The sequence below is a fragment of the Schistocerca piceifrons genome, chromosome 8, assembly GCF_021461385.2.
Source record: "Schistocerca piceifrons isolate TAMUIC-IGC-003096 chromosome 8, iqSchPice1.1, whole genome shotgun sequence".
NCBI classification, from domain to species: Eukaryota; Metazoa; Arthropoda; class Insecta; order Orthoptera; family Acrididae; genus Schistocerca; species Schistocerca piceifrons.
In genome coordinates, this window is record NC_060145.1 from 476,876,967 (window position 1) to 476,903,554 (window position 26,588).

General features: G+C 42.2%; 1 protein-coding gene across 1 annotated transcript in view; it reads left to right on the forward strand.

Moving 5' to 3' along the window:
• Positions 1-26,588, forward strand: part of LOC124711386 (protein son of sevenless) — a 252,363-nt gene that overhangs the window by 95,354 nt on the left and 130,421 nt on the right. Inside the window, exons 5-9 of the mRNA XM_047241436.1 lie at positions 2,155-2,364; positions 2,561-2,701; positions 4,401-4,610; positions 16,088-16,203; positions 16,279-16,409. Coding sequence (XP_047097392.1) covers positions 2,155-2,364; positions 2,561-2,701; positions 4,401-4,610; positions 16,088-16,203; positions 16,279-16,409 — 808 coding nt within the window. The remainder of the gene's footprint in view (positions 1-2,154; positions 2,365-2,560; positions 2,702-4,400; positions 4,611-16,087; positions 16,204-16,278; positions 16,410-26,588) is intronic.

Consider the following 26,588-nt stretch of genomic DNA (forward strand, 5'->3'; position numbering starts at 1 on the left):
CCATCCTTGTAATCCATGTTTGTTGACAAAAGTTAATTTCTGTCTTTTATAGATAGTGCCTGCTAATGTTTGTTTCGTGCAGATTTCTCAAACTAATCTGTAAGGCAGTAAAATGTATGGAAAATGCTCAAGCACTACGCTTTAGAAAAATAACTCCCAAATAATAATGTTTGCACAGTTAGCTCTTTATTGTTATGTTGTTGTTTCTTTGTGTGTTAAACCTTTGAAAGACAACTTTTTCACCTCTGACTGTTATTTTAATTTTTGTCACCACAGTTGTAATTGTGATAAAATTCAAGTGGAAGAATTCATACCTGCATACTTGTTGAAAATTATAATCCCATGGTCAAGCAAATTTCAAGCAGAAGCTTTTTGGAATTCCACTGGTGGGAATTGAAACAGAGAAGATTAAAGCCCGCCAAGCATTTCAGTATTTGATGGCTACCTCGGCACCAAATGACGAGAATATCGGTGATATAAACAATAAGATCAGTCAGGGTAAATACGCAATGTGATAACTGCACACTGTACTCTGAAGCTCAGATGTAACAACAAACACAAAATGTGTTACAGTACCTCCAAACAGTTGTTGAAACTATTAGCACTTATACAACCTAGACTTATTAACTAAAACATCCCAGATTATTCTCGCAGAAAATGAACCTCTGGAGAACAAGCAATGGCGTTTCTAGGATGGGTCATGTGTGAAGTGACACTTTAAGAGACGGTAAAAGATATAAAAATAAAGGGCCTTCTTGGGTTTGGGCAACTGAAGTGGATGGTGAAACTAGAAGATTGAAAAGAATGTGGAAATGAGATTCCTCAGAGAGAAAGAAGTGTTGTGGACCACACGAAGGCTGGTCTGCAGATGCTTGTGATGTGATGACCCAAGTGGTTTACAAGAATGGGATTACTATTGTGTGTCAGTGGATGTCTTAAAATGGTATTAAGTTAAACTCCATATTAAATGTTTGACATCAAGAATTATGTTTTAAGGCAAACTGGTTCACCAAATTATGTAAATGGAGATTAGGTGCTGTGCAGTGTTTAGTCCAGTTTGCTGATAGGGACAAAATTGACCAAGCTGCAAACTCTCTTTACTCTTCAAGAGCAGTTTATAATATCATGAGTACTTGAAATGAAGGACAGCGTTACAATGAGCTTTAAAGGTTCAGAAGAAAAATGTAGCAAAAATGGATTAAACATTTTACATGCACTTGGGAGTCTGGTTACTTTCCATGCCTTGTTTGGTAATAGGTGATGAGGAAGTCTTTTTTATTTATTTTTTTAACCAAAAATCAAATTGACTATCCATTCTGTCCATTACTATGCTCATTGGAGTTTCCGTGTGTGAATTCTGGGAAGTAGCTTGAAATTATTTGTATCAGCTGTTGTTGTCACTCCCTGAAAGATTACTGTCTCATTTGTGGTAACAAGGTATGTGCAAGGTAATAGGGGTGACAAGCTTAGATATGTTCTTTATTATTACTTTTAAAAAAGTTTGTGCAAATTCACCTCTATACTATATTCAATTGTGTGCCTGCACAGAAGCTTCTACATGAATTTCTGAGCTTTAAATCTACCTTTAAGTCTCTGTATTAAGTACATTGTACAGTCATACTGCATTTTGTGTTTCACAATGTAGAAAAAGATGGTTACTACTTATCGCAAAGAAGATACGTAAAGTTGCAGACAGGCACAGTTAGACACTTACACTAAGCTGTCTGCTACATTCTTCATCAGCAAGAGAGAAACACACACCATTCGTACACACAAGGTAGAACACCTCATGCACACATGACCGCCTGAGCTGCCAGTATTGATAGTCATGTGTGCATGAGGTGTACTTGCTTCTATGTGTGAATGGTGTGTGTTCCTCTGTTTCTCTTTTGCTGATGAAGGCTGTGACTGAAAGCTTTGCGTAAGTGAATTTTAATTGTGCCTGTGTGAACTTAATGTGTGTTCTTTACAGTAAGTAGCAATTTATCTGTTCCTACACTGTTGATACTCCTAAGTGAATTCCATTGTTTGAATTTGCATTTTGTGCTTGTCATTATGCATTAATTTCTTCTCTTAAATTCTTGTATTATTTTTTAAACTCCACTGTTGCACAAATTTGAAATATGAATCTATTTTTAAATTTTGCACTCTCAGGTGCTGATGGACATGTTCTACCAAGACGACGATGGAGTTTCTGCTGGTGGTGCCGATGACGTAGATCCTCTGACGCCTCGCACGTCACTCACGTACGAAGAGGTCGTAAAAGACCTAATTCATGATGAGAAGCAGTATTTACGTGATTTACACATGATAATCAAAGTATTCCGTGAAGAAATTGCAAAACTTGTCAGTTCTGACAGTAAGGTAATCATTTTCAATTTACTTGTTGTGTTAGTCTTCTTCAGCATGTCTGAATAAAAGGATTTATTTTCTTAAGAATAGGGATGTTATTTTGATGCAATATATATTTTTATAGTCTTCCACACGTTGCTAACATTTTGCACTGATAAAACTTTAGATGAAACATAGTTGTGAGACACTAATCATTTATTTTTCAAAGGAGCTCGACGCAATGTTTAGTAATATAATGGACATTTATGAACTGACTGTAACTTTCTTGGGTTCATTGGAAGATATGGTTGAGATCAGTGAAGAGAAACAAGTACCTGCGATTGGAAGCTGCTTTGAAGAATTAGCAGAGGTAAAAATAATGTCTATTACTACCCAGATAATTTTACAGGAATTTTAAAGTTTCATTAATCCTGAAGGTTACAGATGTGGTAGTACATGTTAATTTCAATGGTATATCACCAAAAGAAGGTACTGTGCTTTTCTCCAACAGAATCAAAATCTCTTTTTATCTTTGCTGTATGAGCACTGAGGTGTGTTATATTATCTGGGTCTGTGTTTGGGTGGATTAGGACTCTGATAATGTTACAGCCACACTGATGTAGGATTTCAGTCAATGTATTTATACATTTGTAATGGTTATGAACATTTAAAAATTGTTTTATTTTTTCCATCATTGATTATTAATGAGAAGCACCGCAACTGTATTGATACACATTTATTGTGACATAACTGGTTTCATCCATTAGATCATCATCAGGTTGTCGAGTTGTGTCGGTATTATTATCTAATGCAACGTTAGGGGCAAAACCTGGAAATACAATCATTTAAACATTCTGCAGACCACCTAGCTGAAGCGTGGCGAGTGGTAAGTACGTATGACGTGGTGTGCTGTATACACAATAGTTGAGTACACGGGGATCCCTGACAGTTGCAGTGGGCTGCACATGGTGGGCCTGTGTTGACCGATAACGTAACATGATTTTATAAATGCCTCTGTGGCAATGCTGTGATGTCACAGCTCTGTAAACGCCTACAATCTTGACTGTAGAGCAAATATAGCAGCTGTGTTACATGCACTTACTGCATGTCACGGTACTTCCAGGTGGTTGACAGAATTTTTATATGATTTTCATTTTCATATATTTCCTATAATGTCACATAAGACAAATAGACCTTTTAAAATGTGACACTGTTGCAACTTGACAACCTGGTGGTTGTCTAAGTGACAAAACAGGTCATGGCATAACAAATGTATATTGATACACCTGTGGTGATTCTCACTAATTATTAATAGTGGTATCAGTCAGCTGTTGGCCTAAAAATGACATCATCATTTGATGTTTGTGACTGTGTTTCAACGGTCTAAGGTATTACTTTATCAGTTGTAAAATTCACACGTCGAAACTGTAAAATTACGCGAAAACACCCTAGTTGACCAGTAGTTACTTTCAGAAGGCGAAATTACTGCCTCATACACAACCTAAAACATTTGGTAATTTTTTCTACTTTTAAATATTTCTATTGGCATTATGTGGAATTTTGCCTCTGAGAGGTAAGTATTGGTTACAATCCTGTGTCCTTTTGCATCCAAAGAATTACTTTAAAAGAAATGCACATTACTTGACAGAATTTGGGGTAAAAGGAAAAGTTTCATTCGGCACAGAAAAGAAGTTGGGGGTGAGGCTCCTAAAGGGAAATATACATAATTGGATAATGAATATTTGAACAGTAACAAATTCTGTTTGAAAATTTGATACCAATTATGTTCACTATTGATTGTCTGCTTTACCAACAGAAAGTGCTCTGGGATTTCACAAATTATTACTAACTTAGATTTCTGTAACAACTGTTAGATTCCATCGTGTCTTCCATTGTTTAACTTAGATTTTTGGTAGGCTGTGATGTACAGGTCACTCATTTTATATTTTTCGCTTGTTGGTACTTTGTAATCATCTCCTCTTTACTGAGCCATCTTATTTAACTTTAGAAGCATTATATTAAATATTTCTGAAAATGGATTACTCTGTTGGACATCTGTTGCACATTAGGCTGCCGAATTTGATGTCTACGGGAGGTATGCACGTGACATCACACAGCCACAGAGCAGAGAGGCGCTAATGAAGCTCAGCAGTCGGCCCGAAGTCTCTGATGCTCTTCAGTCGGCTGGCCATGGATTCAGAGAAGCTGTGAAGTATTACCTTCCAAAGCTGCTGCTTGGTCCTATTTGGCACTGTTTTCTGTACTTCGACTATATAAAGGTACTTTATTTTGCGCGCGCGCGTACACACACACACACACACACACACACACACACACACACACACACACACACACACACACAGACCTCAATCTCTGGCTGCTGAAGCAGTGGAATGGTAGCAGCAATCTGGAGGGGGCGGATAAGAGGAAGGGATAGCAGTGTGTGGTGGGGGAAGGGAGGAGTGCAGTCTGGCAGTGTGTGCAGAGACTAGGCTGCCAAGAGGTGCAGCGTCAGGAGGTAGTGGGGTAGGGAGGTGGGTAAAATGAAGCGAAAATGTGGCGGAATAGGGAAATGTGGGCTGCAGCATTGGTAGAGGGCGGCAAACAAAGAGGAGACTGGAATGGGCAGGAGGTGACAGGGCAGAGGCTGTGGAAATTGTTGGATGAACGGTGTGGAGACAGTATGTTACCGTAGGTTGAGGCCAGGGTAATTACGGGAGTGGAGAAGGGGTTGTAAAGATAACACCCATCTGTTTGGGTAGTGAAGCAGCCATTGAAATGCAGGATGCTATGTTCAGTCGAGTGTTCTGCCGCAGGATAGTCTACTTCACTCTCGGCCACAGTTTGGTGGTGGCTGTTCGTCCTGGTGGGCAGCTAGTTGGTAGGCATACCAATATAAAAAGCTGTGCAATGATTGCAGTAGAGCTGGTAAATGGCATGGCTGCTTTCACAGGTGGCCCAGCCCCTGATGGGGTGGGATAAACCTGTGACAGGACTAGGATAAGAAGTGCACTCTTAGTCATCCAGTACCATCCCAGACTGGAATAACTGAATGTCATCCTTCACCAGGACTGTGATTACCTAACATCACAGCCTGAAACCAGGGACATTCTACCCGATTTCCTTCCCACTCATTGTAAAGAAATGTTCCATTGCCCACCCAACCTACACACCATTCTAGTCCATCCCTGTGCCGCTCCCTATCCTGACCCCTTGCCACAAGGATTATATCCCTGTAGAAGACCTAGGCGCAAGACATCCCCAATCCACCCAGCCAGCACTTCCTATTCCAGTACTGTCATAGGTTTATCATACACCATCAGGGGCCAGGTCTCCTGTGAAAGCAACCATGTCATTTACCAACTCTTCTGCTATCACTGCGCAGCTTTTTGTATTGGTATGACTATCATCTAGCTGTCCAGCAATATGAATGGCCACTGCCCCAAACTGTGGCCAAGAGCAAAGTACACCATCCTGTGACACAACATGCAACTGAACATAATATGCTTGATTTCAGTGGCTGCTTCACTACCTATCTGGATTGTCCACTCCGCCACCAGATTTTCTGAACTGTGCAGATGGGAGTTATCTTTACGGCACATTCTCCACTCCCATAATTATCCCAGGCTCAACCTACAGTAACATGCTGCCCCTCCACCCAACAGTTTCCACACTCTCTGTCGTATCTCCTCTTTCCCATTCCTATCTTCTATACCCTTTCTCTGCCACGCTCTGCCTATGCACCCACACAACTTATACCACTCCTCTCCTTTTTTGCTCCGTTTTCTCCATCTCCCTGCCCCACGACCTGACACTGTGCATGTTGACATTCTGATCCCTGCATACTCTGCCAGACAGTGCTCCTCCCTTCCCCCACGCGTACAGTGCTATTCCTTCCCCTTCTCCACCCCCTCCGGATTGTTGCTACCATCCCACATGATAGTTGCATCCTGGTCGGAGTTGGCAGTCACGTGTGCATAAGGTGTGCTTACTTGTGTGAATGAATGATGTGTTTCTCGTTTTCCAACAAAGGCTGTGCCCAAAAGCTTATGTGTAAGTGTCTTTTAACTGTGCCTGTCTGCAACTTAGCATGATAACGTTACAGTAAGTAGCACTTTGTCTTTCCCTACATGTTGTTGTTTCTACTTGCAGTTTCCAATGCTTAAATTTAAATCAGGTGTTAACAAATCCCTCTTTTTGGAAGTACTTTTCTTGGTTTTGCCAATCTGCATTTTATATTCTCTGTGCTCCACACATCATCAGCTATTTTCCTGTCCAAATAGCGAAACTAGTAGAGTACTTTTATTGTCTTATTTCCTCGTCTAATTCTCTCAGCGCCGCCTGATTTAAACTGACTACATTCAATTATCTTTGTTTTGCATTTGTTGGTGTTCATCCTGTATCCTCCTTTCAATACTCTATCCACTTCACTCAGCTCTCCGCTGCCTGAGCAACACCAACTGGGGTGCAGATCGCTCAACGTTGCTGCAGCTCTACAGAGCCCTTGTTCAATACCGTCTTGACTATGGGAGTGTGATTTATGGTTAGGCGGTGCCCTCAGCGTTGCGTTTACTCCGCCCATTGCACCACTGTGGCGTTCGACTAGTGATGGGAGCTTGTAGGACGAGTCCAGTGACAAGCGTGCTGATGGAGGCTGGAGTCCCTCCGTTGAAGGTTAGGCATGCACAACTGTTCTCCAGTTATATTGCACACGTTCGTAGTTCTCCTGGGCATCCGAATTTTCGTCTCCTTTTCCCACCCATGGCGGTTCCTCTCCCACATCAGCGGCCCAGGTCAGGGCTTACAATTGCAGTTCGCATCCGATCCCTTCTACCCGAACTGGAGTCCTTGCCTTTACCACCTATACTTGGTCTATTCATGTACACCTCCATGCTGTACACCCAAGCCGCAGCTTCGCCTGGACCTATCACATGGCTCTAAGATCTCAGTTAACCCCGAGGCTCTCCCCTGCCACTTTCTGTCGATTCTTGATATGTACCGAGGCCATGAAGTGGTTTAGACAAAAAAGTTAGATTGCTGATGGTCACGTCTGCTTCACATGTTTCCACGGAGGACAAATTGAACACCGTTCCTTACCCGATGGCTGCAGTGTTTTCACTGCAGAGCTGATGGCTGTATCTCGTTCTCTTGAGCACATCTGTTCATGCCCTGGGGAGTCGTTTCTTCTGTGTACTGACTCCTTGAGCAGCCTACAAGCTATCGACCAATGCTACCCTCGTCATCCTTTCGTAGTTACCATCCAGGAGTCCATCTATGCCCTGGAATGGTCCAGTCACTCAATGGTGTTTGTCTCGACCCCCAAGTCACATCGGAATCCCAGGCAATGAACGTGCCAACAGGCTGGCTAAATTGTATACACGGAAACCAGTTATAGAGATCGGCTTCTCTGAACCTGACCTGCATTTGCTCTTACACCGCAGGGTATTTCGGCTTTGGGAGACGGAATGGCGTAACAGTACTTGCAACAAACTGTGTGTCATTAAGGAGACTACGAATGTGTGGAAGTCTTCTATGCAGGCCTCTCGCAGGGAATCAGTTGTCTTCTGCCGGCTCCGCATTGACCATATGTGGCTAATGCATGGCTACCTCCTCTGTTATGGGGATCCACCTTGGTGTTGCTGTGCTCACAAATGAGTGTCGTCCATCTCTTGCTGGACTGCCCACTTTTAGCCGCTGTAATCCCTCATCTTTAGTTTTATGTTTTGTTCGTGAGATTGGGTTTTATCATTTGTTCTAAGTTTTCGCACATGTCCTGTGGTCCTCTGTGTCCTTCACCCTAGCACTTTTAGGGTGGTGATTTTAATGTGTTTCAGAGTGGCTGGCTTCTCCTTTTTATTCTCGTGGTTGGCCAGTCACTGTAATCTGCTTTCTTGTTTTACTCCTTTCTAACTGTTTTTTGCGTGTGTCTGTTGTTTTCTTGTCCTTTTTTGTTCCTTTTAGTGTTTTTTACCTTTTCTTTGTTCTTGTGGTTTTTCCTTTCCTTCCGTTTTCTGTTGTATGTCTCGTTTGCTTTATTCTCCCCTTGTGGCATTGTTTTATTTGAAACAAGGGACCGATGACCAAGCAGTTTGGTCCCTTCCCCCCTCTTTTAAACCAACCAATCACCCCTCAGCTACTCTTGCAAGTCCTTCACCATCTCCGACAGAATTATGTTGCTATCTGCAAACCACAAAGTTTTCATTCTTATCCCTGAACTTTAATTCCTCCTCCAAATAGTTCTTTGGTTTACTTTCACTTGCTCAGTGTACTGATTGAATAACATTGGGGATAGGCTACAATCCTGTCTCACTCCCTTCTAAATTACTTCCCTTTCGCTTTGTTTGATTCTTATAAGTGCAGTCTGGTTTCACCTCACCTGTAGTGAACTGATGCATGGAGAACAGAAACACGTAACATGATGCAGCATTTTTGAGCGCTTGCTCTTTTTCTAGCAAAAGTAAACACATTCACAAACACAACAACACAGACATCCAGACAGACATGTCCCTGGTCTCAGTGACACTCGTATGTGCATTTGGATGTCACACGAGTCCCACAGTGGCCACATACACGCAAAAGAAAATCAGTGAAGTGACCCTCCAAAAATCAAGCTAACTTACTTCTGGATTATTCCATGCCAAGTGGTCTAGAAGTTTCGATATGACAGAGATTTTGACAAAATTTTGTTTGAACATTCACACTTACTTCCAATAAGCATTGGTGAAATTTCACAATCACTAATTCAGTGCTTCCAAAGGTACAGTTGTTTGTTTGACCCCATTGTGAAGCTATCAACAGTGCACCTGTGATTTTTCGGCAGCTTTGAGACATACTATCTCTGGCAGTATTTTCTTGAAAGAAAGAAAACTGTGCCATCTTGTACAACTTTTTGAACTCTTTTAAGTGAAATAAATTGTTTGAAGCAATCAGCCAAAAGGATTAGAAGCTTGAAAAAAGTGTAAAAATGGTGGGTTAAGCCTAGAACTTTTCATGTAATAAATCATCAATCAAATTACAGTTTCATTCTCCTACTGCTTTTCAGTATGTCACAAATTGAGGGCAAACATGACGATTTTTTCTAAAAATGCCAGAAATTGTTATTTTTGCTCCACTTTTGTAAAAAAATATTCTGCAAACTGTTGTAAACTGTTTTCATGAGAAAGACCATGTTTGAAACCCTAAAAACTGGATTTGGGTTTGCCATGTGAGCATATAAGGCCCTAAAAAAAGGACGACAAGGTGGAGGTGCATTGATAATGGCCCCATATACTGCTGATAGTCAAATTAAATCTGATGCCCTTTTATTATGTTCTACAATTGTTTAGTAGGCCTACTCTCTTGGAAAGGTAATATCAAAAGTGTTGATGACTGGGAAGTGACAAAGTCCAAATAACTCAAAAAATTTCTAAAATCACATTTCTTTCTCTTATGACTCATTACAATACATTTAAGCCTTTCTTTTCTGCTGTAACTACAGACTTAGACTGGTTGTAAGCTTAACAATTGAGCTGTGCATTACCAAGGCAATGGAAATCATGATAGTAAAATTGTTGCATAACAGGTGCAGCACAGGTTTTACACATTGTGTAAATTTTGGTGAAGTTCATAGCTGCCTTTGTGACATTGGAATGGAATCATGTTATAGAGAATTATTAGTATGTCTCTTTATTGTGCATTGCTGTTGGTGTGCTAGTTTAATTCCGGTTGAAGGTATAGCATACTTATTATTAGTGTAGTTTACGGTTTTTATGGAACATTAGTAACCTGATGAAACATTGTATAAATGTGTTACTATTGTCCACAATGGCTTAACCACTGCTCGTTCCTTTTAAAGTGAAAAAAAAACAAGCATCCCCATTACCATAGGGGCCCCATTCGATAGTTTCTGGAAGAGCAGCCTTTCAGGTGGGTTTTTGTACCACAGGTTCACAAGCCGGGGAAGGGTTTCTTTACACAGGATTCCAAGCCTGATGATAAATTTCTTTGAGTCAGAGACCAAAGCTAGAAGAGATCTCTTTTAGGATCCTAAGCTTATGTTTACTTCAAACTACTTGAATTTTTTTACATGTTTCATTAATTTCTGAGGGGAAACTGTACTGCCGGCCAGATGATATCCCTGATGGCATTGTTTGGGAAGAAATTTCGATAAAATAGAACCCAAAAAATTGCACTTTTCAAATGTTATTACCTAAATTATTAGAGCCACAAAAAAAAGAAAATTATTCTTTTTGTTGGATTCCGTATTCAATTTCATTTTTTATAAAACGAATTTTGTGGCGCTGAATACTGTAGGGATATCTAAAAAACAAAAAAAAGACTCCATATTTGCAGTTTTTCTCACTGAAGCTCAATTCCTTGTCATCAGTAGTTTTGAAACTAATTTTCCTAATTGTGGAACTTAATAAAAGATGTCAGATTAGTACCAGCAGAATATGGGCCCATTGTCGATGCACTTCCACCTTGTTGTTTTGTAGGAACTTATATGCTCACATTTTGAAATCAAATCTAGGTTATAGGTGGTTGAGAAAATAGTCTTTCTAATAAAAATGGTTTACAAGACTTTGTAGAAAAGACTTATTTTGTAAAGGTAGACCAGAAATCACCATTTTTGGTGTTTTTAGAAACAAATTTTTATATTTGCCCTCAATTTGTAAGTTCCTGAAAAGATGTAGGAGAGTGAAATTTTGTATTCTGAGATCTTGTATTGTTAATACGTGTAAAGTTTCAAGTTAATCCCACAATTATTTCTGGAGATATAAAAAGTTAAACATAACTTTTTAAATTTGTTTTATTTATTTATTTTTTTCCAAGTGTCTATTTTTTTCTGCCAACTTTGCTTCGCCTTGTTGCTGTTTTTTAGGGTCTTGTATGCTTGCATTGCAAAACCAAATATAGTTTTTCGGTGGCTTAGAATACGGTCTTTCTAATGAAAACTGTTTAAAAAGAGTTTGCAAAACACTCGTTTTTGCAAAAGTGGACCAAAAATTGCTGCTTTTTGGCATTTTTAGAAAGATTGTGAACTTTGCCCACAAATTGTACACAACTGGAAAACAGTAGGAGAATGAAATCGAATATTGTTATTCCATGTACTGATAAGTGATTATGTACAAAGTTCAAAGTTTATTCTGCAGTTACTGTTGGAGATATAAAAAGCTAAACATCACATTTTTTTGAGTGTCTGTGTTTTCTGCTGACTTAGCTTCAGATTAACCATACGGAAATTGCTCAGGAGATCTTTTTTTTTTATTATTTTGCTTAAGATAGCATAAAAAGTTGTACAAGGTAACCTACTTTTGTTTCTTTCAAGAAAATATTGCTGGAGATATTATGCCTCAAAGTTACCGAAAACTCGTGGGGATCGTAGCTGCGCTATGGGTTAAAATGAATGACTATGTCTCCGAAAGTATTGAATTAGTGATAGAAAAATCTGCTTATGTTCATGAACATTGTGAATGTACACAAAATTTCTGCAAAATCCATGATGGTGATAATTATACGGGAACTTTTTCAGAATTATACTACTTCGTGTGGGATGGTGCTACTTAGAAGGAGTGGTGAAATGAACATGCATAAAGTGTCATAAATATATATTTTATGTAATGTAGTCCAGTGCAGTATTTTATTTGGAGTTACTGTAGTCTTCTTTAGTTGCTATTTGATTGAAATTTATCTAATTGGTGTATTTGGTAAGTGTTTCAAATACTTTACTTCTAATATTCTTTAAATTTATATACTAAACAGTGTATGACACAGTATTATAATATGTTGTGTGTTTTACTAATCTTTCAGTGCATAATTTGTTATATGATAGCTCACTTTCGTATACCACAGTTCCACTATATCGCCGGGACAAAGTGTGCACCCTGACAACTGTATTATGTTAGGCTTTTGCTGTACTCCTTTTTCTGACCAGAGCCTGAATCCTGTCCATAACACACATCTGTCTGTCAGCAAGTGAAACTGTATAACTAGTTAATGTAAGTAGATAGTTAAAAAATCTATTCATCAAGCAGTGACAGGAGAAAACACATATTAAGGTATTGGACTTTGCGAGCTTACGGAGCCAATGGCTCATTCTGGCAGAAGGGTTGATGGGGAAGGAAGAGGGGTAAAGGAAAAGGGCTTGATGAGGTTTAGGAAATGGAGAGAGTTCGGAATAGTGGCCGGAACACCAGTTAGGGAAGACTTACTGGACAGGATGAGAAGGAAATACTGATTATTGGGGACTGCCTTGCATGAGGTTTGAAAACCTGAAAGCTTAAAAGTGGAAGATGGGGTGTTAATGCAAGACAGAGAATACTGACAGAATATTGTGGATAAGTTAAAAAGAGTGGAAAGCTAAGTGCATTGTATGTGGTGGTCATGGGGTGTGGGGAGAAATAGACTTGTCAAAAAATTCAGGATACAGAAACCTAAAAGGGAGCGAAAAAAAAGGCATAGTTACTGAGAACAAATTGTGAAACTGAAGAAATTAGCATAAATTAAGGCCAAGAGGGTGGCGATAACCAAAACTTGTAACACCAATTCCCACCTGCGGAGTCCTGAGAAACTGGTGTCTGAGGGAAGAATTCAGATAACACATGTAGTGAAACAGGCACCAAGTTCATGACTGCCATGTTGTAGGAGTATGTTCTGATGTTCTGAAACAGGATATTGTTCATTGTCAATATACACCCTCTGCTATGCCCATTAGTCCTAACAGATAAATCGGTGGTAGTCATGCCAATGTAAAAGAGCAAATGGTGTTTACATAACGGCTGGGACACATGTTTTCATCAATGTGATGTCATCAGTGCATCTAAACCAACCCAGAGGCTGAAGGTTTAGGGACCCCGGGAAGCCGTGTCCTTGCAAACTGTGAAATAGTTGGCATAGGAAGATACTATCATGGGTCCCATGGCCATACCACTGATCTGTTTATATGCCTGCCCCTCGAAGGTAAAATAGTTCCTGGTAAGTATAAAGTTGGTTAAGGAGAGCAGGAAGGACACAATAGGCCTGGTATCAGTTGGGCGTTGAGTAAGGAAATGTTCAGTAGCAAACAGAACGTGTTCATGGAGGATGTTGGTATAGAGTGAGGTGGCATCAATGGTAACAGTCAAGGTGTGTGGTAAGAATGGGACAGGGACAGATTTCAGACGATCTAGGAAATGCTTGGTGTCTTAAAATAAGAGGTGTTTATCAACAAAGGCAGGTATATGTTTGGCAAGTCCTTTGAAGCTGGCAACCAGGGACAGCAAGGTGATTGGGTGTGGGGATCTTAGGAAGAAGGTCAAAGGTGGAAATGTATGTTTTGGATGGGGGTAAGGAGTTCTGTGGATTGAGGTGTTAGTCCTTGTGAGGGGCATGAGGTTTTAAGGAGGGACTGTAGGTCATTTTATATGACAAGGATGGGATCTTCATGGCAGATGCTGTACGTAGAAGATCAGTTGATGACTCCATTCTTATGCTCCCAGCAGACAAGGTATCTACCATTGCGTCCCTTAGGAGGAGAATGGTAGTCACCAGTTGATGACTACCACTGTGGTGCTTTGACTGGTGGGAGTATGTAAGTGAGGGTCTATGCCAGCTGTCTGACACATCTATGATGGTATCTGCCATCGAGATCCCATCCCTGTGATACAAATTGACGTACAGTCCCTCCTTAAACCCTATAGAACATGTTGCCCTACCCAAATCACGCAACTCCGCCTTTCACCTTCTTCCTAAGATCCACGAACGCAGTCACCCTGGCAGTCACAGTTACTGACTTCAAAGCGCTTACCAAATGTATATCTGCCTTAGTTGATCAACACTTGCAACATATGGTACAAAATCTTCTCTCCTCTATTAAAGACACCACCCATTTCTGAGCTCATGTGAAGTCTGTACCCACCCCAGCCCCACCACACACCTTGCTTGTTAACATTGATGACACGTCCCTCTATACCGACACGTGCCACGTAATGTGGCCTGTGTGTTACTGAACATTACCACACTCAGTGGACACCTGATACCATACCTATAACATCCTTCCTGCACACCATAATATTTTACCTTTGAGTGGCAGACAAACAGATTAGGGGCACAGCCATGGGAACCAGGGTATGTCCTTCCTATGCCAACCTTTTCATGGGTTGTTTGGAATGGGAGTCCCTAAACTGTCAGCCCCGTGTTTGGTTTAGATGTGTTGATGACATCTTTGCCATATGGACTCATGGTGAGGCTGACGTGTTATAATTCTTGGAATCTCAAAGTACATTCTCCTAATCAAATTTCATGTGGTCTTATTCCGAATTCTATAAGACTTTCATTGAAGTTGACATCACCTTCACCAAGGGTCAGCTGCTAACAAACAACAATACTTACATTTTCACAGTCTCTGTCCTTTCCATGTTGAACGTTCCCTCTCATACAGCTTTGGGATTTTCGGGAAACATGCTTGTTCAGATGCTGATTTTGTACAGCAATACACCACCATACTCACCTCAGCCTTCACTTCATGTAATTATCCCATAAGCTTAGTTCAGGTGGATATGTCCAGAGCCATAACATTTAATCCTGTTACTGCTGATCCCTCCAAAAAGCAACTTTGGAATAGACCTCTTGTCACTCAGTGCTATCCTGGTCTTGAATGTATTGATCGGAAACTTCAACAAGGCTATAACTTCCTAAAATTGAGCCCTGAAATGAGATCCTCTCTGGCCTCCCAGTCTCTGCAATATCCTTGTCAGACCCTATGCTCCTCCTACATCTATTTCCCCACCCTATGGCTGCTGTAAGACTTTTCCAATGTGTCCTCCAGTCACTACTTTAGCAGCCCTGTAACTGGCAAAACATGTTCAAAGGGAGAGCCACTTGTGAAACAACACGTCATTTACCAGCTGTTATGTAAACACCATTAGGCCTTTTATATTGGCATGACTATCACCAAGTTATCAGTTAGGAAGAACGGCCATTGGTGGAGGGTTTATACTGGCAACAAACAATACCCTGTTGCAAAGCGTGCTCTATAGCAAGAAAGTCATGATCTGCCTGTTTCACCACGTGTTTCATCTGGATTATTTGCCCAGACACAAGCTTCTGTGGACTCCACATATGGGAACTGGCGTTACAATGTTTCTTTGGTTCTCGCCACCCTCCTGGCCTTAATTTACGTTAATTTCTTCAGTCTCAACATTTCATCCCAGTAACTATTCCTTTCTTCTCTCTCTTTTAGTTTTCTGCATTTTCTGTTTTCTGATGAGTCTGTTTATCCCAGCACCCCTCCTCTACCATATACAATGCACTTAGCTTTCCACTATTTTAAGCTGTGCGTGATGTTTTGTCAGTGATCTCTGTTGTGTGTATTACCCTATCTTCCACCTTTAAGCTGTCAGGTTTTCAAAGATTCCAGTGTACTCCCCAACTATCAGTCTTTCCTTCTCATCCCATCTGGTAAGCCTCCCCTGACTCGGGGTTTTGGCAACTTTCCCAAACCCTTCCCATTTCCTAAACCTTACCAGTCCTTTTCTTTCACCCGTTTTCCTTCTGCTTCAACACTTTCGCCATGAGGAGGTCCATTGGCTCCAAAAGCTTGCAGATTTCAGTACTTTGATATATGTTTCCTCCTGACATTACATGGTAGGTTGATTTTTTTATCTAATTACATTATATTTTTGAAAATTGATTATTTTTGTTGTATTATTGTCTAATTAGTTACAAACTTAGTGATGATTTATGTTACCAATACTACAGCAGTAACATCTTTAGTATACTGTCTTGTGCTCATTTACAGATTTTGCATAGATTGACACCCATTGACGAAGACAGAGAGAGCTTGGAACAGGTGGAAGGCCTGTTGAAGCCACTTCAAACGGAACTTTTGCAGACAGTTGGAAACTTACCAAAGAGGTAGACACTATAATCCCTGTGCTAGAAAAAAGTTTCATTGTTTCGTACTTTTATTTACAAACTGTGTTTTTACAGAGAGAGTGGAATTCGAATGCATGGTAGAGTGAGGAGACAGATTGCTCTGGATAAGACAAATGAACTTCAAAAATCAATAGACGGTTGGGAAGGGAAGGACATTGGCCAATGCTGCAATGAATTTATTCGTGGTAAGATATTGTGTGTGATAAAAATAAAAAGCAAAAAAACTGCATGGTTTTTTTTTTTTTTTTTTTTTTTTTTTTTTTTTTTTTTTTTTTTTTTTTTTTTTTTTTTAAAAATATAAAATTATTTGTGAGCTGGTGGCATATATGTCGTCATATAGCATTTTGTTATCTGCTCAGTGAAGGTAAAAGGAAATTTATGTTTTGTAAGGCTTTCTTGGCATGCTTATCGAGTGAAAGTTTCTGAACCAAGTCATGTTCTGCACAAGAAATTGGTAAGGACTGGAAGGTGTAACATTTGGTTTTGGCCAAATAAGTGCATATTTTTAGGTAAATTTTTTTCTGAAACAACAAAATTTCAGAAAGATTTTAAACACCATATTACTAGTATGTACTCTACCTTGTAGTCGTATCTGCTTCTAGGACTTCCACTGCTCCATCAGTGTACTCGAAGAAGGAAATGAAACTCAAATTCTATGTTTCCCTAGTCACGCATCCTTTATTTCATATACATCCATTCCTGCTTTACCAGTTTGCACTTCCTGTCAGTTTCATTTTTTATGCATCCGTATTCCCATTTGAACAATGGCAAATCCAGGATGGAATGTAACGATATTATGAAAAGGAAAGTTGCCACCCACCATATAGTGAAGATGCTGAGATGCAGATAGGCACAACAAAAAGACTGTCACAAATAAAGGTTGTATAAAAAATTCTCTCTCTCTCTCTCTCTCTCTCTCTCTCTCTCTCTCTCTCTCCCTCTCTCCCTCTCTCTCCCCCCCCCCCTCCCCCTCTCCATCTCCATATAATCATGCAAACACAGCTTATACAAACACTACTGCAGTCTCAGGCAACTGAGGCCAAACTACAAGCAGCAGCACCAGTGCATAAGGGGAGTGGTGACTGGGTGGGGGTAAGGAGGAGGCTGGGGTGGGAAGGTGGTGGGATAGTTGAGTAGGGGTTGTGGACAGTGCAGTGCTGCTGGGGATTGTGCAGGGACGAGGTGGAGAGAGGGTAGGGCAACTATGTATACCGTATTTACTCGAATCTAAGCCGCACTTTTTTTCCTGTTTTTGTAATCCAAAAAACCACCTGCAGCTTAGAATCGAGTGCAAAGTAAGCGTTAGTTCTGAAAAATGTTGGTAGGTGCCGCCACAATATAACTTCTGCCGTCGAATATATGTAGCGCTACACAGCCATGCTTTGCAGGCACAAAGATAAATACTAGCGCCAAAACCTCTGCGTCAGTAAAAAAAAAAAAAAAGTGGAAGACGAGCTTTTTTCTCCGCCTCGAGTTTCGACCACTGCATTTCCGTACATTATCCAACGAAGTAAATACAAATACCGTATTGTTCATCTTCGAATGTCGCAGCATTTATGTACTACAAAAATCCGACTAGCAAGACTGTTTGGGAAGTTTATCAATATGGCCAAGTCGACGTTCTGAATTTTTTCCTACCTGTGAGAAGAGATGGTTGCTAATACGAACTTTCATGAATTGTGAATCACATGCAGTATTCTCTTCACCATAAGTATAATACGAATATAAACATTTTGCCATGTATTCTTTCGTGTTTGCTGCTATCTCCTTTAAATCCTGTCTGCCTAATAAACTACGAAACTAGAGTGAGACAACAGCAAATGCGGAAGAATATACATATCATGTCATGTTTATATTCGTATTATTCTTATGCTTAATAGTGATAGTCAGAAATGAAGCACGGCAATTGACTAGATTTTTAAATCTAAGATGACTAGTTTCTGTTCAGAATGTAATGTACTAAAGAGGCGTCTGCAACGATTTTGAAACGGAGAAAAATTTTCGCTAAACTCTCGTTCAGAACGTCTTCTAACATACACAGTCTATTATTTGGTTCTTGTTGATCATTATCAAAGAAAACAGCAGTGTAAGTAACAACAAATAGCAGTCTCTTGCAATTGTTTCGCTTATGAGACAATTCCTCTCTCTCTCTCTCTCTCTCTCTCTCTCTCTCTCTCTCTCTCTCTCTCTCTCTCTTTTTAAAAAAAGCGGCGGTAGCGTGCACAAAGCAAGCCATGCGGCGAGCGGCGACAGGCCGTAAACACTCATTATCAGAATGCGACAAACAATGCATGACACTGTACAGTAATGAATTTTCAGCTTAGAGTGTAAACACCTATAACAAAGAGAACGGCACTTATCGGATCAAAGAAAAATAATCAATCAGTTCAAACCAGACGAAGCACGTGAAAAAGGAAGGGTACCCGAATAAATACGGACGGAGCGCTTGACGCATAGCAATGTCTACCTGGTAAAGCTTAACTGCTAAGCTTACGACTCGAACCAAACTACTGTAGCTGTATCGTCATTCATTCGACCTAAATTATGTCTCATATTACAATGGACCAACTTTGTTTCGATTTGGAGGTGCGGCCTAAAACTTTTCTCTCCCCTTGAATTTCGAATCTCAGATTTCAGGAGCGGCTTAGATTAAGGAAATTTTTTTTTCCTTGATTTCGAGTCTCATTTTTCAGGTATGGCTTAGATTCGAGTGCGGCTTAGGTTCGAGTAAATACGGTAGTCGAGAGGTTAGATGGTGGGCATGGGAGAGGTGGGGAGGGAGAAGGGGCAGAGAGCGAACAAGGAGAGAAGTAAAAAGACTGGTTGCGATGGTGGACTGGAGGCTGTGTAGTGCTGGAATGGGAATAGGGAAGGGGCTGGATGGGTGAAGACAATGACTAATGAAGGCTGAGGCCAGGAGGGTTACAGGAACATCGGATATATTGCAGGGAAAGTTCCCACCTGTGCAGTTCAGAAAAGCTGGTGTTAGTGGGAAGGATCTGTATGGCACAGGCAGTGAAGCAGTCAAGTTTATTGGCCACAGTTTGTCGGTGGTCATTCATGTGGAGAGACCAGCTTGTCGGTTGTCATGCCCATGTAGAATGCAGCACGAAGGTTGCAGCCTAGCTTGTAGATCACATGACTGGTTTCACAGGTAGCCCTGTAATTTGTGACCGGACTGGTGGTGGTGTGGTAGAATGTATGGGACAAGACTTGGATCTAGGGGGTCTTGCATCTAGGGGGTCTTGCATCTAGGGGGTCTTGCATCTAGGGGGTCTTGCATCTAGGGGGTCTTGCATCTAGGGGGTCTTGCATCTAGGGGGTCTTGCATCTAGGGGGTCTTGCATCTAGGGGGTCTTGCATCTAGGGGGTCTTGCATCTAGGGGGTCTTGCATCTAGGGGGTCTTGCATCTAGGGGGTCTTGCATCTAGGGGGTCTTGCATCTAGGGGGTCTTGCATCTAGGGGGTCTTGCATCTAGGGGGTCTTGCATCTACAGGGGTATGTGCCATGAGGTAAGGGATTGGGAACAGGGGCTGTGTAAGGATGGACGAATATATTGTGTAGGTTCAGGGAACGGCAGAATAACACTGTGGGAGGGGTGGGAGGGATAGTGGGCAGGGCATGACGAGAGGTAGTTGAAACCCTGGCAGAGAATGTAATTCAGTTCTCCAGTCCTGGGTGGTACTGAGTTACAAGGGGAATGTTAGTCCGTAGCTGGACTATGGGCGTTTTGGGAGGTGATGGGAGACTGGAAAGAAAAGGCATGGTAGATTTTTCTTTTTGTACAGGGTTGGGAGGATATTTACGGTCTGTGAAGGCTTCTGGAGACGCTCGCTATATTTCGAGAGGGACCGCTCGTCACTACAGATGCGATGGCCACAGGTGGTTAGGCTGTATGGAAGGGATTTCTTAGTATGGCATGGGTGGCATATGTCGAAGTAGAGGTGTTTCTGGTGGTTAGTAGGTTTGATATGGACGGAGGTACTGATGTGGCTGCAAGGGAGAGGAAGAAAACCACTGTGCACTCCGTGTGCATACCAGGGGGAGTCATTCCAGATGTGGAAAGGGTCCTTCCGGATACCATGAAGGGTACTGGGTGCACCCATCTGCAGTGGTTGCTCATGTCGGCACCAATGATGTGTGTTGGTATGGATTGGAGGAAATCCTCTCTGGCTTCCGGCGGCTATCTGATTTCGTGAAGACTGCCAGTCTTGTTAGCGGGATGAAAGCAGAGCTCACCATCTGCGCCATCGTTCACAGGATTGACTATGGACCTTTGGTATTCTGTCACTGTGTGGGCTGCAGATTCCTCAACTTACGCCATAGGGTGGTGGGGTTTCGGATTCCGCTGGATAGGTCAGGAGTCCACTACACACAGCAGGCGGCTACATGTGTAGCAGGGGTTGTGTGGCATGGACTGGGCGGTTTTTTAGGTTAGATGATCTTGGGTAAGTACAGAAAGGGCAACAGCCTCAAAGGGTGCGGGGCAAAGTCAGGACATGCGAGGACCAAGCAGCAATCGGTATTTTAATTGTAAACTGTCGAAGCTGCATTGGTAAAGTACCGGAACTTCAAGCACTGATAGAAAGCACCGAGGCTGAAATGATTATAGGTACGGAAAGCTGGCTGAAGCCAGAGATAAATTCTGCTGAAATTTTTACAAAGGCACAGACGGTGTTCAGAAAGGATAGATTGCATGCAACCGGTGGTGGCGTGTTTCTCGCTGTTAGTAGTAGTTTATCCTGTAGTGAAATAGAAGTGGATAGTTCCTGTGAATTATTATGGGTGGAGGTTATACTCAACAACCGAGCTAGGTTAATATTTGGCTCCTTTTACCGAGCTCCCGACTCAGCAGCATTAGTGGCAGAACAACTGAGAGAAAATCTGAAATACATTTCACATAAATTTCCTCAGCATGTTATACCGTATTTACTCGAATCTAAGCCGCACTTTTTTTCCGGTTTTTGTAATCCAAAAAACCGCCTGCGGCTTAGAATAGAGTGCAAAGCAAGCGGAAATTCTGAAAAAAGTTGGTGGGTGCCGCCACAACTTACTTCTGCCGTCGAATATATGTAGCGCTACACAGGCATGCTTTGTAGGCACAAAGATAAGTACTGGTGCCAAAACCTCTGAGTCAGTAAATAAATTAAAAAAAAAAGGTGGAAGACGAGCTATTTTCTCCACCCCGACTTTCTACCACTGCATTTTCATACATTATCCAACAAAGTAAATACAAATTCCGTATTGTTCATCTTCGAATGTATCAGCATTTCAATGTACTACGAAAATCCGACTGGCAAGACTGTTTGGGATGTTTGTCAATATGGCCAACTCTACTTTCTGAATTTTTTCCTATCTGTGAGAAGAGATGGTTGCTAATAGGAACTTTTATAAATTGTGAATCACATGCAGTATTCTCGTCACCATAAGAATAATATGCATGTAAACATTTTGCCATGTATTGAATATAATAGAGCGAAACATTCCACGTAGGAAAAATATATCTAAAAACAAAGATGATGAGACTTACCAAACAAAAGTGCTGGCAGGTCGATACGCACACAAACAAACACAAACATACACACAAAATTAAAGCTTTCGCATCAAACTGTTCCTTCATCAGGAAAGAGGGAAGGAGAGGGAAAGACGAAAGGATGTGGGTTTTAAGGGAGAGGATAAGGAGTCATTCCAATCCCGGGAGCGGAAAGACTTACCTTAGGGGGAAAAAAGGACAGGTATGCGCCCGCGCGCGCGCGCGCGCGCGCGCGCGCGCGCGCGCACGCACACACACACACACACACACACACACACACACACACACACACACACACAAGCAGACATTTGTAAAGGCAAAGAGTTTGGGCAGAGATGTCAGTCGGTGCGGAAGTAAAGAAGCAAAGATGTTGTTGAAAGACAGGTGAGGTATGAGTGGCGGCAACTTGAAATTAGTGGAGGTTGAGGCGTGGCGGATAACGAGAAGAGAGGATATACTGAAGGGCAAGTTCCCATCTCCGGAGTTCTGACAGGTTGGTGTTAGTGGGAAGTATCCCGATAACCCGGATGGTGTAACACTGTGCCAAGATGTGCTGGCCGTGCACCAAGGCATGTTTAGCCACAGGGTGATCCTCATTACCAACAAACACTGTCTGCCTGTGTCCATTCATGCGAATGGACAGTTTGTTGCTGGTCATTCCCACATAGAATGCATCACAGTGTAGGCAGGTCAGTTGGTAAATCACGTGGGTGCTTTCACACGTGGCTCTACCTTTGATTGTGTACACCTTCCGGGTTACAGGACTGGAGTAGGTGGTGGTGGGAGGGTGCATGGAACAGGTTTTGCACCGGGGGCGGTTACAAGGGTAGGAGCCAGAGGGTAGGGAAGGTGGTTTGGGGATTTCACAGGGATGAACTAAGAGGTTACGAAGGTTAGGTGGACAGCGGAAAGACACTCTTGGTGGAGTGGGGAGGATTTCATGAAGGATGGATCTCATTTCAGGGCAGGAGAGCCACATCTTCAGAGTCTGATCCAGTCCTGGAAAGTATCCTTTCACAAGTGGGGCACTTTTGTGGTTCTTCTGTGGGAGGTTCTGGGTTTGAAGGGATGAGGAAGTGGCTCTGGTTATTTGCTTCTGTACCAGGTTGGGAGGGTAGTTGCGGGATGCGAAAGCTGTTGTCAGGTTGTTGGTGTAATGGTTCAGGGATTCCGGACTGGAGCAGATTCGTTTGCCACGAAGACCTAGGCTGTAGGGAAGGGACCGTTTGATGTGGAATGGGTGGCAGCTGTCATAATGGAGGTACTGTTGCTTGTTGGTGGGTTTGATGTGGACGGACGTGTGAAGCTGGCCATTGGACAGATGGAGGTCAATGTCAAGGAAAGTGGCATGGGATTTGGAGTAGGGCCAGGTGATTCTGATGGAACCAAAGGAGTTGAGGTTGGAGAGGAAATTCTGGAGTTCTTCTTCACTGTGAGTCCAGATCATGAAGATGTCATCAATAAATCTGTACCAAACTTTGGGTTGGCAGGCCTGGGTAACCAAGAAGGCTTCCTCTAAGCGACCCATGAATAGGTTGGCGTACGAGGGGGCCATCCTGGTACCCATGGCTGTTCCCTTTAATTGTTGGTATGTCTGGCCTTCAAAAGTGAAGAAGTTGTGGGTCAGGATGAGGTAATGAGGAAAGAGGTTTTAGGTAGGGTGGCAGGTGATCGGCGTGAAAGGAAATGCTCCATCGCAGCGAGGCCCTAGACGTGTGGAATATATGTGTATAAGGAAGTGGCATCAATGGTTACAAGGATGGTTTCCGGGTGTAACAGACTGGGTAAGGATTCCAGGCGATCGAGAAAGTGGTTGGTGTCTTTGATGAAGGATGAGAGACTGCATGTGATGGGTTGAAGGTGTTGATCTACATAGGCAGAGATACGTTCTGTGGGGGCTTGGTAACCAGCTACAATGGGGCGGCCGGGATAATTGGGTTTGTGAATTTTAGGAAGAAGGTAGAAGGTAGGGGTGCGGGGTGTCGATGGGGTCAGGAGGTTGGAGTCAGGTGAAAGGTTTTGTAGGGGGCCTAAGGTTCTGAGGATTCCTTGAAGCTCCGCCTGGACATCAGGAATTGGATTACCTTGGCAAACTTTGTATGTGGTGTTGTCTGAAAGCTGACGCAGTCCTTCAGCCACATACTCCCGACGATCAAGTACCACGGTCGTGGAACCCTTGTCCGCCGGAAGAATGACGATGGAATGGTCAGCCTTCAGATCACGGATAGCTTGGGCTTCAGCAGTGGTGATGTTGGGAGTAGGATTAAGGTTTTTTTAAGAAAGATTGAGAGGCAAGGCTGGAAGTCAGAAATTCCTGGAAGGTTTGGAGAGGGTGATTTTGAGGAAGAGGAGGTGGGTCCCGCTGTGACGGAGGACGGAACTGTTCCAGGCAGGGTTCAATTTGGATAGTGTCTTGGGGAGTTGGATCATTAGGAGTAGGATTAGGATCATTTTTCTTCGTGGCAAAGTGTTATTTCCAGCAGAGAGTATGAGTGTAGGACAGTAAATCTTTGACAAGGGCTGTTTGGTTGAATCTGGGAGTGGGGCTGAAGGTGAGGCCTTTGGATAGGACAGAGGTTTCGGATTGGGAGAGAGGTTTGGAGGAAAGGTTAACTACTGAATTAGGGTGTTGTGGTTCCAGATTGTGTTGATTAGAATTTTGAGGTTTTGGGGGGAGTGGAGCTGGAAGTGGGAGATTGAGTAGATGGGAGAGACTGGGTCTGTGTGCAGTGAGAGGAGGTTCAGGTTTGTTGGAAAGGTTGTGAAGGGTGAGTGAGTTGCCTTTCCGGAGGTGGGAAGCCAGGAGATTTGATAGTTTTTTAAGGTGGAGGGTGGCATGCTGTTCTAATTTGCGGTTGGCCTGTAGGAGGATGCTCTGAACAGCCGGTGTGGATGTGGGAGAGGAAAGATTGAGGACTTTTATTAAGGCTAGGAGTTGATGGGTGTGTTCATTGGCCGAGTTGATGTGTAGGTGAAGGATTAGGTGGGTGAGGGCAATGGATTGTTCAGTTTGGAGCTGGTATAGGGACTAATGGAAAGAAGGGTTGCAGCCAGAGATGGGAACTTTAAGTATGAAGCCTTTGGGTGTAATGCCAAATGTCAGACAAGCCTGAGAAAATAAAATATGGGAGTGTAATCTGGCTAGGGCTAAGGCATGTTTGCGGAGGGAATGTAAATAAAACTCCAGTCCTGTAACCCGGAAGGTGTACACGATCAAAGGCAGAGCCACATGTGAAAGCACCCACATGATTTACCAACTGACCTGCCTACACTGTGAAGCTTTCTATGTGGGAATGACCAGCAACAAACTGTCCATTCGCATGAATGGACACAGGCAGACAGTGTTTGTTGGTAATGAGGATCACCCTATGGCTAAACATGCCTTGGTGCACGCCCAGCACATCTTGGCACAGTGTTACACTGTCCGGGTTATCTGGATACTTCCCACTAACACCAACCTGTCAGAACTCTGGAGATGGGGACTTGCCCTTCAGTATATCCTCTCTTCTCGTTACCCGCCAGGCCTCAACCTCCGCTAATTTCAAGTTGCCGCCGCTCATACCTCACCTGTCTTTCAACATCATCTTTGCCTCTTTACTTCCTGCCCAAACTCTTTCCCTTTACAAATGTCTGCTTGTGTCTGTGTATGTGCGGATATATATATATATATATATATATATATATATATATATATATATATATATATATATATATATATATATATATATATATATATATATATATATCTGTGTGTGTGTGTGTGTGTGTGTGTGTGTGTGTGTGTGCGCGCGCGCGAGTGTATACCTGTCCTTTTTCCCCCTAAGGTAAGTCTTTCCGCTCCCGGGATTGGAATGACTCCTTATCCTCTCCCTTATAACCCACATCCTTTCGTCTTTCCCTCTCCTTCCCTCTTTCCTGATGAAGCAACCGTTTGTTGCGAAAGCTTGAATTTTGTGTGTATGTTTGTGTTTGTTTGTGTGTGTATCGACCTGCCAGCGCTTTTGCCATGTATTGTTTCATGTTTGCTGCTATATCATTTAAATCTGTCTGCCTAATAAACTTCGAGACTAGAGTGAGACAACAGCAAACGCGGAAGAATATACATATCATGTCATGTTTATATTCGTATTATTCTTATGCTTAATAGCTATACAGTCAGAAATGAAGCACGGCAATTGACTAGATTTTTAAATCTAAGATGACTCTAATTTCTGTGTAGAATGTAATGTACTAAAGAGGCGCCTGCAAAGATTTTCAAATGGAGAAAAATTTTCGTTAAGCTCTCGTTCAGAACATCTTCTATCTTACGCAGTCTATTATTTGGTTCTTGTTGATCATTATCAAAGAAAGCAGCAGTGTAAGTAACAATAAATAGCAGTTTCTTGCCATTGTTTCGCTAATGAGACGATTCCTCTCGTGCGGTAGCGGTAGCGCGCACAAAAGGAAGCAATGCCGCGAGCGGCTACAGGCCGTAAACACGCACTATCAGAATGTGACAAACAATGCATGGCACAGTACAGTAATGCATTTTCAGCTTAGAGTGACGTAAACACCTATAACAAATAAAACTGCGCTTATCAGGTCAAAGAAAAATAAGCAATCAATTCAAACCAGACGAAGCACGTGGAAAAGGAAGGGTACCCGTATAAATATGGACGGAGTGCCTGACACATAGCAATGGCTACCTGGTAAAGCTTTACTGCTAAGCTTACGACTCGAACCAAACTACTGTAGCTGTATCGTCATTCATTCGACCTAAATTGTCTCATATTACAATGGACCGACTTTGTTTCGATTTGGAGACGCGGCCCATAATTTTTCTCTCCCCTT